At 41.0% G+C, this 18,282-nt stretch overlaps 1 protein-coding gene across 1 annotated transcript; it reads right to left on the reverse strand.

The window, feature by feature from the left end:
• Positions 1 to 200: 200 nt before the first annotated feature.
• On the reverse strand, positions 201 to 17,908 carry LOC115471789 (probable ATP-dependent RNA helicase DDX59). The gene is made up of 7 exons (XM_030205623.1): positions 16,741 to 17,908; positions 14,091 to 14,258; positions 11,374 to 11,463; positions 8,975 to 9,226; positions 8,134 to 8,286; positions 5,913 to 6,041; positions 201 to 558 (listed from the first exon to the last, which is right to left on the reverse strand). The coding sequence occupies exons 1-7, from the start codon at positions 17,437 to 17,439 to the stop codon at positions 298 to 300; spliced, it is 1,752 nt and encodes a 583-aa protein (XP_030061483.1). The 5' UTR covers positions 17,440 to 17,908; the 3' UTR covers positions 201 to 297.
• Positions 17,909 to 18,282: the final 374 nt, after the last annotated feature.

Raw genomic sequence — 18,282 nt, forward strand, 5'->3', positions numbered from 1 at the left:
ATATAGTGAGATGGGGATAAAATGGAGGCTGCACAGACTTCCAGAAAGGAGGCACTTTTCTGCACATACCTTAAAATTACTCAAGTTTTAGGCTCTGGCTTGTAAGCAGTTCATTCGCTCATGGAATGAGAAAGACTTTACTTCTGCCAGAAGTACATTAAAACCAGTATCCAATCACATTACAAAATGAAGCTTCCAAGTTCAAAAAGCAAAAATGCAAATTTAATTCCACAATAAAGTTTTGAAATATACTTTCTAAATTTGAGAACTGTAACATACAGTATAAATTAGAACATGTCACTTGTGAGAAGCACTTTTGTCATGTCTCTTGATAATGGCCATGAGATTATCCCCTGTTACCAGGGCATTGTGCGAATGCTTAGTTTTTGCCTCTTTCTTTTGCTGTTCGTGGACGTAAGGGGAATTTAGCAGTTGTGGTGGAAGAAGGGAGCCTGTTGGTTGGACTCGTTTTACAATATCCCAGAAAAGCTTCCTGTTGTTTTTGTTCACAAATGTAATTGCGGTTCCACTGTGTCCCAACCTTCCTGCTCTTCCAACCTGAAATACAAAAAGCTGTTATATTTTCTTTAACATTATACACCCAGTCACTGATGTTTCTGTTCAAATCTACATAAACTGAACACAAAAACTGTGGAGTGTTAATGTCTTAATTTTTTTTATCCAATTAATTTAAATTGACCAGAATGTACACAACCAATTAATCTCTCCCAAAATACAAACAAGGTACTCAAATACAGTACCACTTATTGATAGCAGAATCGCTTAGCATAATGGTGATGGAGAATCCAACGATTGCAGTAATGAATTAACTGTTGCTTCTTTTTGATATCTTACTGTACATCGACTAAATAAGAGACTTCAAGTAAGATATTTCAAACACAGACCATGTTTGTATGACATAAGATTCAGCTCACATGTTCTATATTTTTAAAGAGTGGGATTTAAAGTCGCAAACTATTTTTTAATTTTTTTTTTTAGTTTGGGTGCTTGTACAGAATATATGGATAATTATATTGGGGCAATGATTAATAATCACTGCTACGCTCAGTAATTCTGCTAATACAGTATTTGAGCCTTTGGTAGTCTTTTTTTGGAAGGGATGGATTGCTTGTGTATATTATGGTCTACTGAAATTAATTTAAAAGGATAAGAAATTAGATAATACATCACAATTTTCATTTGTGATGGTTTCTGATTTGGGGGGAGGGGCATAATTGTTCATAACTATTTTTAAAAAGCAGCAAGCACTACAAACATTTCGAACAGTTAAGTCCATTAAATATGGCACTTCTATGGATTGTCACCCTGTATTCAAACTCATCAGCTTGCTCAAATTTCACTAAAAAACAATAAAGGGTCCAAAGAAGTGGGTGAACAGACACAGGCAAATACAGTGACATGCACAAGTTCACAATACACCATATATATTGTATAGTATTAGTAAAGTAGAATATGAAATCAAAAGTAATAAGAGGTTTACTGCCCTGAGCACATCTATTCTGTACTGCACTGTTACAGTGAGGACCTGGCAACACAAACAGATCCTTCATTTGACAGGTTCTTGTTCCTTGAATGCATCTACAGTCTTTGAGATGTGCAGATCTGCCAAATAATACTCTCTTCAAAACTTTTGCAGAAGGGATCATGAGTAGCACTGGAAGGGGTTCCTGAGGTCTCCACTATAAAATATCTTTGCAATATTCAGTTCATATATATAAAATGAGGCAGGACGGCTTTGCGCATTTGTGTCAACTATCTGTGGGACTGAGTGGCGCCCGGCCCCCGCCCTACTATTTGATACCTATCAGGTGAGGGGTTGTCGCAAGAAAGGCATGTTAGCATTAATTCGGAGAACAGTTACTATGGGAAAGAAGACGATCCTTCTGGTCTGGATCTCGTCAGACCCACCCACATTGCAAAGATGGAGATCCTTAATGATTTCCTTGAGTGCCATAGAGCGGAGAGAGGTGGAAGTTCTGGCCTCCCAAAAGGGGGACAGCCTGCTTCAATGTTGGTCTCCATTTTGGGACACGCTGACCCCAACAGCCCGTAGCAGAATTTTGAATGGGTAACACCGTAGAGAGGGATGGAGGGGGGGTAGAGGGGTGGGGAGGTTATTGAAGAGGGAGAAGGGGAGATCTGGAAGGGTTGGTACGCAGATGGAATGGGGAATGCAAAAAAGGAAAGGTGTGGACCTATGTAAGCATACTGTGACTCCAAGATAACTCCCCAGGCTGTACTGTGATATTGGGTTTGAACGGGGGGGGGGAGAAAATAGAAAATTTATGATGACAAGCTGTATTTTGGATTTATGACATGCTTGTACATAATCTGTTGGATAACTTTGCTATAGATTGTAACGAATGTTGCCTTGATCATCAACAAAAAATTAATAAAAAATAAACAAAATGAGGCAGGAGAAAATGGGAAGGTATTAAGTAAGGATGAGCTGGAAGAGACTAAAGTTAGATAGAATTTGCAAAATTGAACACCGTAAAGAATAAATTAAAAAAATTATTCTGCAGTGTCTCCCTTAATAACATTTATTTGCATCATTCTATATTAGTACAATCCTTCATAACTACCACAAAAGCATCATCCATGCAAATAAAATCCTATTTTAAAAACAAAACAAAATTCTAAAGAACTTGGCTGACTGCATAGAAGGCAAAGTTGCTTATCTGTAACAGAAGTTCTCCGTAGACAATAAGGGAATGCAGCCATACTCTGAGTGCCCAGAGCTCTCCTGCAGCTCAGAGAAGTCTGAATAAAGGAGTCTTCACTGAGCCTAAATGGGCGATTTCTGTGCTGCCTCACAGTCCCTCCTCCTCTCTAGTCGATACCCAAGCTAATGTGCACTAACCATTCTTACTTGTCCAACTGTTTGACTTTTGAGGAGACGGGGGAAGGGTAGTATGGCTGCATTCCCCTGTTGTCTATGGAGAACCTGTTACATATAAGCAACTTTGCTTTCTCTGTAGACACCATGGGGAATGCAGGGACACTCAGACATGAGTCCCAAGCTAAGGGCCACTTCAAAATTATTCTTAACTTAGTGGCCTGTAATGAGAAAGGGTAGAGGAAAGAAAGGAAGGGAAAAAGTATGAGTTAATATGTGAAGTTGCTGCAAGGGAGTGCTTGGCCAAAAGCTGCATCTTGAATGGAAAATTTGTGTGGTAAAAGTATGGGTGGATGCCCAGGTTGCTGCTTTGCAAATGTCTCCTGCAGATGCTAAACGGAGGTTTGCTATTGAAGCAGCTTTAGCACAAATTTGATAGGGGACAATAAGCCTCAGAAGATGAAGTCCTTCAAGCGCATAACATAAGGCAATGCATTCTGACACACAGGTAGATAAAGACTGCTTGGAAGCTGGTAAGCCAGGGTTTTTGAGATTGTAAGTAACAAAAAATGATGATGATTTCCGCAAGCCTTTCATTCAGCTAAAATCCAGGGTATGCCAGGAAGATTCTGCTTGTGACAGGTGAGGTGGTGAAAAAAACATTGGCAGAGCTATTGCTTGATTTACGTGCAAGTCAGAAACCACTTTAGGCAGGAATTTGGGGTGGAGTATGGAGGAGTACTCTGTTGTGTGCATATGGGAGATAGCAAACTAAATCCTGTAGATCGCCGACTCTACTGGCTTTAATGATAGCAATTAAAAAAAAAACCTGTTCTCCAGGTGAGATGTTGCATTGAAGGAACTCCAAGGGGCTCAAATGGTTGATTTGTTTTATTTATTAGGATTTATTAACCACTTTTTTGAAGAAATTCACTCAAGGTGGTGTACAGCAAGAATGTCAAACATAGGCAATACATATTCAAACAACAATAAAAGGTACGGCATATTATGCTACATTCCAATGTCAACACAATACATAATAAAACATTTTAACAGACAGCACGTGAGCTGGTCGGGTCCCCTGCCTCGCCTCAGGATCGCTGCAGAGATTGCTTCTCACGTCTGTCTTCCCCTCGGGATCGCTGCAGAGATTGCTTCTCCCGTCTGTCCTCCCCGGCTCTGTGCCACGTGCACCGCTCTCTTCCTCACCTTGTCGCCTTGGGCGGGCGTCCAATCGGCTGGCGCTCCTCTCGATGATGCTGAGGCGCGAGTGGGCGCCGAGGCCTGGCAGGGTAGCGTTGTTCCAAGACAGGGAGGGAGCTGCGTCATCACTCTGCGGCTCTCTCCGACCCGTCCGACCGCATCAGTCTCGGTGCAGCAGTATGGTGCAGCTCCATCCAGAGGAGCTGACCCCAAGATGCCTTGACACCGTGGAGTACTCCATTCGGCCTTTGGTTGGTCCTCAGCTTGGATCAGACAGCGGCCGTTGGTCCGCTGAGCACCGTGCCCACCCAGGTGTCACACAGCCCGTTCCGAGTCGATTCCCAGTCAGAGTCGTCGGAGCTAGCTGCTCCCGTGCCCTCTAGGTAGCGGCCATCTTTCACATACTGAAGATCAGACACAGAGTTTTAAATTTAGCCCTGTATTATACTGGTAGCCAGAGAAATTTTTTTTTAATGGTGTGATGTAATCACATCATTTACAACCTTCTATTAGTCTTACTGCAGCATTCTGAATCAATTGGAGCTGGTGGAAACCCTTTATAGTCAGACCAGTGTAGTGTATATTACAGTAATGCAGTCCTGATAATATTACAGCATGCACAACCATTCATAAGGTACATAAGTATTGCCACACCGGGACAGACCAAAGGTCCATCAAGCCCAGCATCCTGTTTCCAACAGTGGCCAATCCAGGTCACAAGCACCTGGCAAGATCCCAGAACAGTAAAACAGATTTTATGCTGCTTATCCCGGAAATAAAGCAGTGGATTTTCTCCAAGTCATTTTAATAATGGTCTATGGACTTTTCCTTTAGGAAGCTGTCCAAAACTTTTTTAAACCCCGCTAAGATTTGCCTTCTCAGTGTAAGGAGGGAGGCAGCATAGTTGCTGCAAATGATGGAAGCAGCTCATGAAGGTTGCTTGGATCTGGAAGATCAGGGAAGTTTGTACTTCCCAAAAGAGATTTTGATGTTGGGTATGTGTCCACTTGTGTTAAGGACCTATAGAAGCTCTGTTTTACTTGGGTTCAGGCAAAGTTTGTTGTTTTTAGCCCATTCTTGAATTGCTGTTAAACAGGTAGTCAGTTTATTCAGGGCTGTGGGAAAGTCAGGTTCAATGGGTATGAGTAGCTGCACGTCATCTGCGCAGATGTAGAACTGAGTATCCATTGACCGAATCAGCTCAACTAGTGGCTTGAGGTAGATATTGAACAGAATAAGTGACAGTATCAATCCTTGCGGTACCCCACAAGTCAGTGCCCATGGTGGTGAGGTGCTGCAGAACAATATGGATTGTTGCCTTTCCGATAGATACCACAGCCCCCAGCCACAACAGGCAAGATGTTGGCTTGCTGTGTGGCAGATTTTACTTTAGGATTTGAAGTGCTGCTGTGAGTTGCCGGAAAGGAAGTCTGGGCAACACAGGAGAGGCAGATGTCAATTACACAGCCATGTCAGCAATGAAAAAGAATGCGCAAGTGAAACCGCGACATTGGGGGTTTTGAAAATAGAAAGTAAAAACTGAGCCAAGCTAAAAATAGCTCTGAGGTAAGAGGAGGTGCTAAGAAGAGCTGTAGTACATCCGCCAGATGTAGTCTGGAAACAAAGAGGAATTATGAGGCAGTGTAGGAATCCCCCACCCAGACGGGTCAACTTTTGTCAGACTTCTCTGACCTGAGGAGAGTTCTGGGCACTCGGGCTTCATCAGATGACGTCATCTCAAAGTATGTCTGCATTCTCCATGCTGTCTACAGAAACCTTGTAAAGCCAGCATAGATTTATTTGAGTAAAACAAACCAAAGTCTTTGTGTAATGTTATTATGATTCATACCTGATGCACATATTCATCCATGCTGGAAGGCATATCAAAATTCACAACCAGTTTGACATTGATCAAGTCTAGTCCTCGTCCAAGGACTCCTGTGCTGACCACAACATCATAATCCCCTTGAAGCAGCCCCTGTCAATTAGAAAAGCAAGCAGATTTATTTCTTCATTTTTTTTCTTACCCTCTTTCTTCTGGCATCTAGAGGTTTTCTTGCCAACAAACCATTCGCTAGTGATCAGTGCTCTTGCTCAGTAATAAAAAGGCAATCCACGAATAAGTACAAGTACCCAAACTTTTCTCCTTCACGGCAAAAATACTATTCCATAAACTATGCTTATGAAACTACTACATTTCTTTCTCAGAAACTCCAGTGTGATAAAGATTATGGACACTATGTCTGGACTATTAACAAAAAAACAACAACATTTAAAATTTTAATCTGCCAAGAGTCCAAAATGTAGCAGCCCAACAGATCATAAACTGCAAGTTAGCATTCCCCCATGCCTTTGAGGGTCTTTGTTGGCTCCCAGTTAGTATTTTACAACCACCTGATTTCTAACTTTTAACCATTTGACCAAAGTGCGGTGAGTGCTAAACTATCTTAGAGAGTATCTAATATAGCATTCTTTTACCATAGCATCAAATCCCAAGCAAAAGTCTGCTTATATCTGCCATCCATTTAGGAGAGAGGGCTTCGTCAAGCACGTTGCCACCACTCTGGAATTCTTTACTGGTTGAACTTCACCATGAAGTTGACTATTTATCATTTAGAAACAAACTAACCTCTGGCTCTGAGTCACTTCCACATATGGAGATAATATTACAAAGCTTTTTCAGCATGTAAAGAAGTACACGTCGACAAGACTGAGTCCTAATAGGTATTTTGTACAGATGCATTCCCAAAGGCAGGTCTATTTCAAGCCTCCTTTTATAAAGATGCATGAGCGCTTACGTGCCTTTATAAAATTACCCTAACAAACCTACAATCACAACTAAGAAGCAGCCATGGACATTTACTTCAGCTCAGAAGGTGTAATCAGTCCAGATTAATGTTTGTTTGGTTTTTTTTTTTCAAAAGTTTGTAATCTACTTTGAATTGAAATGTCATTCTAGAAAGTGAAAACTATACTTTGCCAATTAACAAAGTAGAAAAAGTCTTATTAGAGCATAACATCTGTTTTCAAACTCATAATGCAGAACTGGCTCAACCACTAGGCAAGACTAGGCAATTGCCTATGGCAGCAGCCTATACAAAAAGAAACTGCAGTCAAAGAAAACAGCAAGTCCTGACAGTCACACAAAACTCCAAAGAACCATAATCACCTAACCTTTAATTGCAAAAAAAAGTTTAACATTTAAAGGCATGACGCCCATGTGGTGGTGGTGTTTTTTTTTTACAGAACTTCATAATTACAGAGTTACACAGAACTGTTCAATGTTAATGCCATATGCATAACTACCTGCATTGGGGGCAATTCTATATAAATGGCGCCTAAAAAATCTGTGCAGTAAACATTTCCACCAAGGCGTATTATATAAGAAACGCTTAGATTTACGCGTGGTATATAGAACATGCTTAGGCGGACCTCACGGTGACTAAAACTACATGCAGCTATTTACACCAACGAAAACCTGGTGTAAATCCCTGCACGCAGATTTATGCGCACTGGGTCATTCTATAAAAACGTGCGTAAATTTGGGAACAAGCACAAAATGTCTATTTCCCCGCCCATAACCACGCCCCTTTTTGCCTGCATACATTAAAATTTAGGTGCACTGCATTACAGAATACGGTCAGGGATTTGAACGTGTACATTCTAATTAATACTTATTATTACTTGTTAAGTGCTGTTAACAATGCTGATAGGATGGTTAAGTCAATTAAGTTACAGCCTGGATTTCTGTGCGGAAAGCTAGGCGTGCTACATAGAATTTGGGGGTTTGTGTACTATCTGCCATGATGTTTATGTAAGGCAGCAAAGTTTTCTCTGCGTTGCTGGCCCTCCAAAAAGATTGGGAACATCCAGAACAGCTAATGCAGAGCTTTTACAGTCACTGCGTATTCATTCTGGCTACCAATGTATGGTAAAGTGAAACCTTAGTGCACCTTAATAAGTAAAAACCATAATGTATTTAAAAATCATGGCAGATAAACTGGAATTTAAACATACATTTAATATACACCACAGGAACACAAATCTCTTCAGTTTCACAATATACAAACCTGTAAAATCTTGGTTCTTTCACTCTGTGATTTATCAGAATGCATAGCAATGCTTTGGAGTCCAGTAATTTTCTGCACTGCATCACTGAGAAGGTCAGCTCCTAGTCTACACTCCACAAACACCAAAACAGGGGGGTGGAAGAGCTTCTTATCCTGAGAATGGAAAACGGCCATTTCAAAACGTTGTACCCATTCTGCTATATTACTAGGACTGACTAGCAGACTGAAAACACTTGCAAATGCTTCATTATGATCAACGTTTTTGTTGTTTTTTTTAAATTTTCCTAAAAGAAATGGAATATGGTATTAAGCCACTTCAAAGAAGAAACAGCAGCTGCTTGAGCAAAGGACTTCAGCAGGTCCTAAAGCTCACAACACAAAACATTCATTAGCCTAACAAAAATACCTTTGCTCAGTTACTTTATAGCTTCCTTTACACTCAATTTAACTGAACTATTATTAATACGTTCTTGGCCAAGGACTGAGGAAGCTAAGTTCACAACCACTGAGGGAAGGAACCCAACACCAAAACTGGCCAAATCCAAGTTGTCAGGCACACTGACTGCTGTGTTTTCATCTCTTAAGATTTCTTTCAAAATCTAAAACAATAATACACTCTGCAAAATAGGTAAATTCAGAGAATCTAAAGAAAGAGAGGAAACTTGCTTTCCACTCCTGATAACTTTCACAAAGTCTCTACAAAACTTAAGTAGCATATTTGCTGTCCTTGAAAAATACTAAAATAGGCAATGAAGATAAAATTAATTTTATGATCTGTGCAAAGGAAGGAACCTCGGAATACACTTTGCATCTGGAAAAAAAATTATGAACAATGACCTACATTTACGATTTCAAATAATTTCTTCTTTTTGGATGGCTCTTCTACCCACAAGACAATTTGCCGAACACTGGCACAGGGCACATTTTTTTCCCCAACAGTTATTTTGACAGGATTCTGCAAAAGCTGATCAGCAAACTGTGCAATGCCTGCTGGAATTGTGGCAGACACCAGTATTGTCTGTCGGTCCTCTGGTGTGTTTTCTAACACATCCAAAACCTGCTGCTGGAAACCCATCTTTAGCATGGTGTCAGCCTGAAGAACAAAAACAGCCATGTAAGAAATCAGAGGTATGTGTGTTCCAAATGCTACAAAACTCTAAATAGAGAAACAGCAGATAGAAAAAGGTTTTGTTACATCCATTAACCCATGCTATTCTTAAACTGATTGTGTGACTCTATTTTTTACTAGTTTAACTGAACTGCAAACTGCCTTGCTATGACTTCATGAAATGGCAGTATATTAAACTTAATAAACCATAACGGCAGTCAGCCAGGTCATGAAGGTTGCAAAAAAAATTCAGTACATTTAATATTTCATGCAACAGAAATACTATTAATTTGTAAACATTAACTTGCAAAACTGTGCTATACTATGAACCAAAATTTAATGTAACAGAACTGAGCAAGGCCACACACAAATCAAGTTTATAAGTCATATATACATCTGACTAAGAAGTTCTGCCAAAAGGCCTGATGAAGAAAGCAGAGCTTTTTAAGGCAGTATTTATTTTAACCAAAGTTGAGTTTGGACCTAGAATACAGGTTTTCTTTTCTCTTAAGCAATCAAAAGGCTGCTCTAGGCTGACTCAAGTGTCATATACCTAGTCAAACAACTAAAGCAGAAGTCCTTCAAGAAATCTTTTGTTTCCTAAGATGCTTTTATATAAGTAGCTGTGTAGTTCTGGTAAGGGGCTCATTTTCAAAAAACATTTCAAAAGTGGCGTACAGCAGCATTTGGACCTTTTCCTCACCAAAATGTCCAAATCGGTATTTTCAAAACCCATATTCCAGACGTTTTTCTATGCTGTTCATTTGCAGTGCGTCCAAATCTCAAGGGGACGTGTCAAAGACCTTGTTGTTTTTCAGCCATAATGGAACAAAATGAAAACGTGCAGGACTAAAACTAACACGTTTTGAGCTAGACCTGTTTTAATAATGACTAAGACACAGAAAAGTGCCCTAAATGACCAAATTACAATGGTAGGAATAAAGAAATGGCCTCCCCTTATTCCCCTAGTGGTCAATGACCCCCTCCCAATCCCAAAGATGTAAAACAAACAGTACATATCAGTCTGTATGACAGCCTCAGATGTTATAGCCAGTCCTATTAGTACAGCAAGCAGGTCCCTGGAGTAGACTAGTGGTCAGTGCAGTGCACTATGGAGAACATGACCCAGGCCAATAATCTACATTTGTGGTGGAGTGTGAGCCCTCCAAAACACTGCTGTACCTAAATAGGCGACACTCGCAGCCACATATGGTGGTGTATAGTTGAGTACAGTAGGTTTTTGGTGGGTTTTAGAGGGCTCACTTACAATATAAGTGAGCAGTGGTGAGATGTGTACCTGGGACCTTTATGCGACGTCCACTGCAGTGCCCCTAGGTTAATTCACTGATCTGCTGGGACGTCTGTGTGGCCAATGTACTAAGAATGCTGCCCCCCCCCCCCACACACACACAAACACAAACATGCACATATCCCAGTGGCTTGATTTTGTGCATTTTTTTACTTGAACTTTTTTTTTAATGGACCAAAATGATAAACACAGAGCATAAAAACATCTAGCAAGTGGCCATTTTCAGAAAAAAAAAAAAAAAGATAGACTTTTCGAAAATCTCTATATTTACTATTTGGAGTCTGAACATTTTGAGCAAAATGTCCAAAGCTGGACTTAGAGGGGCATTTTCAATATGACATCTAAATATCAGTTCTTCATAAATTACATAAGGAAAGCATATCTCTGCTTCCCTCCCCCCCCCCAGTAAACAGTTTTTGTTTTCATTTCAAGGACCAACTTGTTTAGACTGGCCTGGTGTTGGGGGGGGTGGGGGGAGCCTCAGTGGTAAGTGCTACAAACTGCGTTGCTATGAAAAGACCTGGGTTTGATTCCCAAACCTGGCTTCTGCTCTCCATGCCTCTGTGGATGCTGTGATGATACCAAGGAGACAGAAGCAAGGTCCATATTGTTCAGATTCTAGAGGGAGCTGTGACCCCAACCAAGGGCTGTTTGTCACAATGGAGGGGAAAGTGGGATTATAACAAGATATAAAGGAGAAAGATCCCTGAAAATTAAAGTTCATGGAACCACAGTCCAAAGGATGCGGTTTATGACCAAACTAGAATCCTAAGGAGCAGAATAATGCAAAAAAAAAAACAAAACAAAAAACACACACACTTACTTCATCCACGACTACAATTTTAATACCCTGGAGTTGAATACAGTCTTGTCTCACAATTTCTAGGAGTCTTCCTGGTGTTGCTATTATAACCTTATAAAAAAACACACACAAACAAACATAGCATTAAGAAAAAACAACTGTTAATGAATACTGATTAGATAACCTACACCTAAAGTAATGCTGATAAAGTAAAAGAGGTGTCTAAAAATCAGGCTGCAAGGCATTGACTATCATTTCCACTACCACAAAAAATTTGAATGGTCTGAGAGAATTTGAATGTTTTATCTAATAAATGTATGACCCCAAAGCAGAGATGGAAAAATATTTTTCAAAATCTGGGGACCAACCTAACTCTTTAAGAACCAAGGAAAAGTTTTTTTAAACTCATTTGTTTTCTCTCTTATGTATTATTCTTTATTTTGCTCTTTATTATGTTTATATTGCTTCCTGCACCATCCCCACACTTGATTCTCTAAGCTCCCCCTCCCCACTTCCCTAGCTGCTCTCTCTTCCCTCCACTGTTTCTTTGCCAGCTGCTGTGGATCTCCTCAATGCTGGGCTCAGCCACAGGTATAATTCTCCCCAAAGATGCTACCAAAGTTTGGAACTTAGGGATTTTCCAGCCCTGCCCCCAAGATCTTTCATTTATGCAGACTACAGGAAAGGGACGGCCCATAAAAATATTTTGACAATGACTCGTCAATAAACCTGAAGATTACCGATTAAGCTGGATGCCTCTTTATGTAAATGTTCTTTGGAAATTCATTCCTGTGGGAGTGCTGACATAGATAAAAGAATCTCCTCAAAGAAACAGCAGCAGAGATTGAAGGTTTTGGTAAAAGAACAGAACATTAAAAGTGTGAGCAATGCCTTAGTTCAAGATAAAATAGTAATTCACTGTAAAACAGAGCAGATGGAAAAGTTTGTGAGATATTTTAACTTTGAACTGTCCCAAAAGTGACCAGCATGCTCCCCTTGGATATCTTTAAGAAATATTTGCTGGAAGTATTACATTGTCAGGGAGATAGTACCCTGTTTCTTACTGAGAGGGAAGGATATGAGTTACCAGGGAGAAGAACATATGGAGGCCCCAATAATGGTTGACAAATCTGAATCCAACTGTCCTCTTAGAGGTGTCTGTGTGAACTGTGCTACTGTATTTGAGATTTGGGAAACTTTTGAAAACACTTTTTGTTTAGCAAATTTTTTCACAAATTTCTATTATGAGACTTGTAATTCAGCAGAACTGGATAGCATTCTTTTTATTATCTACGTAGAGCCTGATAGGTTTGCAGAGGAATACACATATTTTATTGTATTGTTTTGTCTTAATAGCAGCGCTCCTAAGGGGGGCAGTTATCTATGTGGGCTACCGTTAAGATGGGTTATTTTACCACAGGTCCCATTTTATGCAGTGAGACTAGTTATTAATAACGGAGGTTAACAATAAACTAACCCACCTTAACGGTAGTCCATGTTAATAACTTCCCTCCCTAAACTGTAATTCTCTCTAAAACAGTCTGGTATTCAAATGAATGAAATGCTGAATGTACATACAAAAGGTTACAAAATTCCAGGTGCCAGGTTGTCTGGGTGTCTACATTTTCACATCTGTTACTGTGTAAGGGGTCCAGTAGGAGATTAAGGAGAAGTGGAGAATTTGTGTCAGTCATATGAAGAAAAATGGTTAGGTCCAAAAAGGACCAAGGGGAAGTGGAGAGTTTGTATCAGTCATATAAAGAATTGTTAGGTTCTTCTGATTATGAGAGAGATAACCTTGGAGAGAATGAGCTGTGAATATTATCTATTATCTGAAACTAAATGTACTATACTGGACTTTGAGACTAGACATGAAACCAGGCATAAGGGAGGAAATGTGTGTGTAGTCTAGCCAAAGAAGGTGTGATGTAAATGTTACAGGCAATGTGTGAGGAAACAAAATTAGATATTGTTTACTAAATTTATGATCATGTAATGGAATGTGCTGTCATGTTGATTATTGCTAATACAAAGCCAGATGATGAGAAGGGAATTCAAAAGTCAAGCAAAGCTGCTACACTGGGAAGCTGTGAGACTGCTTCCTTAAAGCTTTAGCACATTTTCCTGTATATTCGGTGGTGTTGTGTCTTATTCCCTTGTACAGACCGCAGACTCCAAGAGCTGAGGTAGGGTGTGTTATCCCCAAGTTGGATCAGAACTACAGTCATTACATGGAAGGAAAGGTGATGAGTCTTTGGCAGAAAAGTTGCCACTGGGGTTCAAGAGAGAAAGAACTAGGCTCCCCACTTTATGGATTTGGGAGGAAGAGGCAGAAGCACTAGACAGAACAGTAGCTAGAACTGATGGTGGGAAAAGGACTGGACAAGCTGCCATTAGAGCCCAAGATGAACAGTCAGGCAGGACAACAACTTCTAATACCATAAAGGACAGAAGCTGCTAGGTTCATCCCCTGCACTGGCCAAGAAGAAGGGCTAAAAGAGATGGTGATGAAAAGGCTGGTGGGAATGAGAGGCAAAGAAAGTTAAAGAGAGAATATACAAAGATGGAGTAAAATGGACCAAATTCTAAACAATAAAATAAAATATAAATCTATGATGATTTTTTTGTGCCCTACCTCCTAAAAGTTTGGTTAGGCACCCAAGTTTTCCAAAACATTTTCTACGCCTTTGTGTGTCAGTACTGCCCATCAGTCACCTTTCAACTGAAGCCCACTTTACCTGCACATGTTGTTTTAAGCGATGCAGCTGAGGCGGTAAAGGCATACCCCCAACTAGAAGTGCTGTCCTCATACATGGCAGACCTGAAATCAGCTCTTTAGTCTGCTGCTCTATCTGAATGGCTAATTCTCGTGTTGGAGTCAGAATAAGAGCAGTTGGAGTTTCATTCTAAAAAAAGAAAAGAAAATATTAGTGCAAAAGTATTTTTTTCATTAGAAATTCTTTGAATTATTTTTAAAGTAAAAATAAGATTTTATGTGGACACATCGCTGTAGTAAGACTTCTACATATCAACTCACAGTTCTTGCAGGCAGAGAATGAGAAAATCTTCAACTATGAGTCTGCTTTCAGCTTTCTTCATTCTTTCCAAACCTTGTGAAAACTTAATAGAATGGGATCAAATTTGAACTTGGCTTCCCTGGTTTTCAGTCCCCCTGCTCTAACCATTAGGCTGCGACTCCACTCTGCACCGATGATTTCAAAGAAAAAGTCCCCAAATATTGGCTCAATTCATATATATGGAAGAAACAGCACAAGCTGCCTCAACAACAAAAAAAGATACACTGAAATATAGCCGTTAGGGAATTGCTTCTTTCAAACTCCCCTCCCCATTCCTCTCCTAGTCACAAACACACATGTGCAGCATGATTAGAAAAAAAAAAAAAAAACTTCATGAACAATGTTCCACGCTTTCCACCATGCACTCCCCTGCCCCACCGCCATACAGCTAGCTCATCTGGCTCTTTGTGATTCAGAAGTTATTCGTTTTCTTAGTTATAAATTCTATTGTGAAACCTAGTGACTGAACCATATAGCTTTTCTAATGGCTACTAGTATGTACAGTGACGTGAAAAAGTCACCCTCCCCCCTAGCTGGTGTTCATTTACTAGTGATGTTGTGTTGACGCACATGTAGCATTACAAACTTCTGTAAATTTCTGTAAAACCATACATTATAGAAAAATGTTGCTATAATTTCTAAGATCAGCATCCAAAAATCTATAAGAAACACCCAATCTCATTACAGAAACAATAACCATGTTGTTCGGTGTAACTGCAACCAAACACTTACTATCATTTGATATCAGCCTTTCACGTCGCTACTGAATAATCTTAGCAGAACTGATTTAATTCAGACAAATGTGCAGTTTTTTGTGCACAAACTGCTTATTTCAGGTTAGGGACTGACCAAATTTTAGTTTTGGTTACTGTGCCGAAACTGGCCTAATATCCAGGTTTTGGTGGAAGCCAAAAATACGTGCTTTATCTTGTCTCCCTCCCTACCTTCTGAACATGATTTGCCTCCCCCCCCCCCCCCCCCCCCCCCGTTTTTCTGAATTTATTAATTGCACATTTCCCAAAACTTACATATTTACATCTCTGATATCTTGCATTTCAGCTTCTATGTCTATTACTGTGACAGGTTTTCTATATGTAGGTCTGGAACGTGTTTGCTTCTTGCAGGATTTGTTTACTAAAACTAGAGAATGACATGGGAACAAAGCACGCGGAGACGGGGCAAGGGCAGAGCATGTGGGGATGGGGACAAACTTTGTCCCCGTGTCATTCTCTACTTTTAAGCTTGTTAATGAACTGGACCATTATTTATGTTTGAGCGTTGCAAATATATTTTGATTTTTGGAAAAATAAGCAAACATGATGGCCACAACTGGCAACATTTGCATGGGGGATCCTGTACATTCCTGCTACCAGCACATCTTCTGAGAAGACATCTTCTACTGCAGGAAGGACTGTGGAAGACTGGAGAGCTACACTGAATTCTGAAATTGTTGATCACTTAATCATCCACAAATTAAAAAATCATAACAGTGCTTCATAGGGCATATTACTCCCCTGCTAGGGCATACAAAATGGGTTGTATTTTGTACCCCTGGAAGTTTTAACAGGGTGGATTAGGATTCCTTGGGGTAGTAGAAGTCAGCTATTGATGGAGTTGGAAAGCTAGAAAGCGGTGGGGGTTATTATAGTTGATCACTGTTATTATTGTTTTCTATTTGTAATTTATAAACAACAGTTGCACAGCCTATTGTTCCTTTTTACACTTTAATAAAAACAATTTAAATATAAAATCATAGTGTTCAAGGCGTCCGCAAATGTGGACAGAGCCTGTGGGGATGGGAACGGAAACAGAGCCTGTGGGGATGGGATGGGAAGGGAATGGGGCCAAACTTTGACCCCATGTCATTCTCCAACTAGAACTCTTAAAGGATTCTTCCTCCTCCCCCCACCACCCCCCAGTCCCCACTACCTTAGGAGAGTTGGCATTATGGGGGCACCATCCAGTCCTAGCTATGCCACTGGATGCTGGGCTACAGAGGGGTAGGGGAGATACAGGGGATGGGGGCACAATTGAGCTTGGTGGGAGAACACAGCTGAAGATTTGCCAAAGATGTCAGGTACTGCATACTTGACAAGTTTATTTTCTATTTTAAGACAACATGCTTGAGTTTTAAAACCATCAATTCCATTCTTTCAAGCACTAGTTTTCATATGTAGCAAAAAGTTAAGATCTATAAATTATATAAAGAACTAAGAAATAATGAGGCGTAAAGCACTTAGACTTACGAAGTTCCATTGTAACCTAAGGAACTTCGTAAGTCTTTCCATCCCTCCCATTTTGGGTGACATACCTCTTGCAAGGATCTAACGATGACTGGAAGCAAAAAAGCTGCAGTTTTGCCAGATCCCGTGTCAGCGCTGGCCACAACATCTCTGCCCATAAGCCCCACTGGGATCATCTGCATCTGGACAGGGGTTGGAATTTCATACCCTGCTTTACGTAAATTGGAGTTTAACGTTTCTGGGAAAGCGCAATGTTCAAACTCTAGGATGGGCCTGCAGACTCCTGGACCCTGGACAACGATTCCCAGCTGTTCTCTGAGACTGGCGATCTGCTCCTCTCGGAGGCTCTGAATGAAAGGGGCTTCGATGTAGTCGCAACGGGCCGGCTCATGCTCCGTTACCGCAGTCTCCCCTCGGAATCGCAGCAGGCAGCGACCTTTACACTCCAGGCTGCACACATCCTGCTCTGACTCGTCACAGATGTACTCTCCATAGCGGCCGCACTCGGCACACACGGGCTCCCCTGGCTCCGGCCAACGCTGCGCCTTGCTGAATGCTTTCACTGGTTCTTCGGCTAGGGCGCTGGAGTTCTGTCCGTCCGGCTCGGCTACAGCCGGGACAACGCTGGAAGAGGAGGCCGACGGCGCTTCTTGCGTTACCGAGTCCCCGCTGTCCTGGACGGGAGAAGTTTTGCATTTCTTTGTCGCGCAGCCCGTCTGCTCTTCGGTGGCAGGCCGGCTTATTTTCAGGGACCGTGGCACAAACATAAGGTTAAGAGACGTCCCCGATTTTTGGAGACTGTATTCGTTCAAAATCGGGGTCAATAGCGTCCTGTCCCCAATTTCATTGGGAACACAAGTTGCAGGACTTTTTTTTTCTCCTGCTGCTTTGGATCTGGAAGATCCCGGGGATCCCGCAGATCTGGCTTTTACACCGTCCCCTGCTTTCTTGTGAGTCCTCTTTCAGTTGTCCTCCGGGCTTACATTACCCCAGCAATCTTCTCTTTCCACAGTCAGCGATTACAATTCCTCATTTCTGCTAGTCGTTTACCGCACACATCGCTCCACACGCTGTTTTTTTTTTTTTTAATTTTGTCACATCAGTGGTGTTATTCTTAAAAGTGTCCCCACCACCACCACCAAGGAGATTAGATATTAGATTAAGAAGCGAATATGGCATGACGTTCAAAAGATGAAGGACCCCGCGCATCCGCCATCTTGGTACACCCACAACGAAGAAGAAACGAGCCAAGGATAGTTGATTGAGAACAGGAGGCGGCATGACGTCAAAACGTTGAATCCATTTAGGTTGCACTATGTTTCCCCTTCCCCGCGTAGCCATCGTTCGGTGTACACTCAAAACAAAGCAAACAAACCTATGACCTGCTGCTTCCACATTGTCGTTCTTTATTGTTGGTAGCATTTTTAAATCTCACTTATATTTTCAAACATGCCAGCTTGTGCAGCATACGGATGTATATAGAGGAAGTATAATAACGGAATAACTTTTCATAGGTAGAGTAGTGATTTGTTCTAAGTTGTAATCAATGTGTCCTTTGGAGGAACTAGTTATAGCGACACCCTAGCATATGTTATCAGTGCCATAGCGAG

The sequence above is a fragment of the Microcaecilia unicolor genome, chromosome 6 (assembly GCF_901765095.1).
Source record: "Microcaecilia unicolor chromosome 6, aMicUni1.1, whole genome shotgun sequence".
NCBI classification, from domain to species: Eukaryota; Metazoa; Chordata; class Amphibia; order Gymnophiona; family Siphonopidae; genus Microcaecilia; species Microcaecilia unicolor.

Coding starts and splice junctions, on each gene's coding strand:
- LOC115471789 (XM_030205623.1), bottom strand. CDS start 17,439: ATGTTTGTGCCACGGTCCCTGAAAATAAGCCGGCCTGCCACCGAAGAG. Junction 14,259..16,740: donor TCGTTAGATCCTTGCAAGAG/GTATGTCACCCA, acceptor TTCTTTTTTTAG/AATGAAACTCCAACTGCTCT. Junction 9,227..11,373: donor AAATTGTAGTCGTGGATGAA/GTAAGTGTGTGT, acceptor TTTGTTCTTCAG/GCTGACACCATGCTAAAGAT.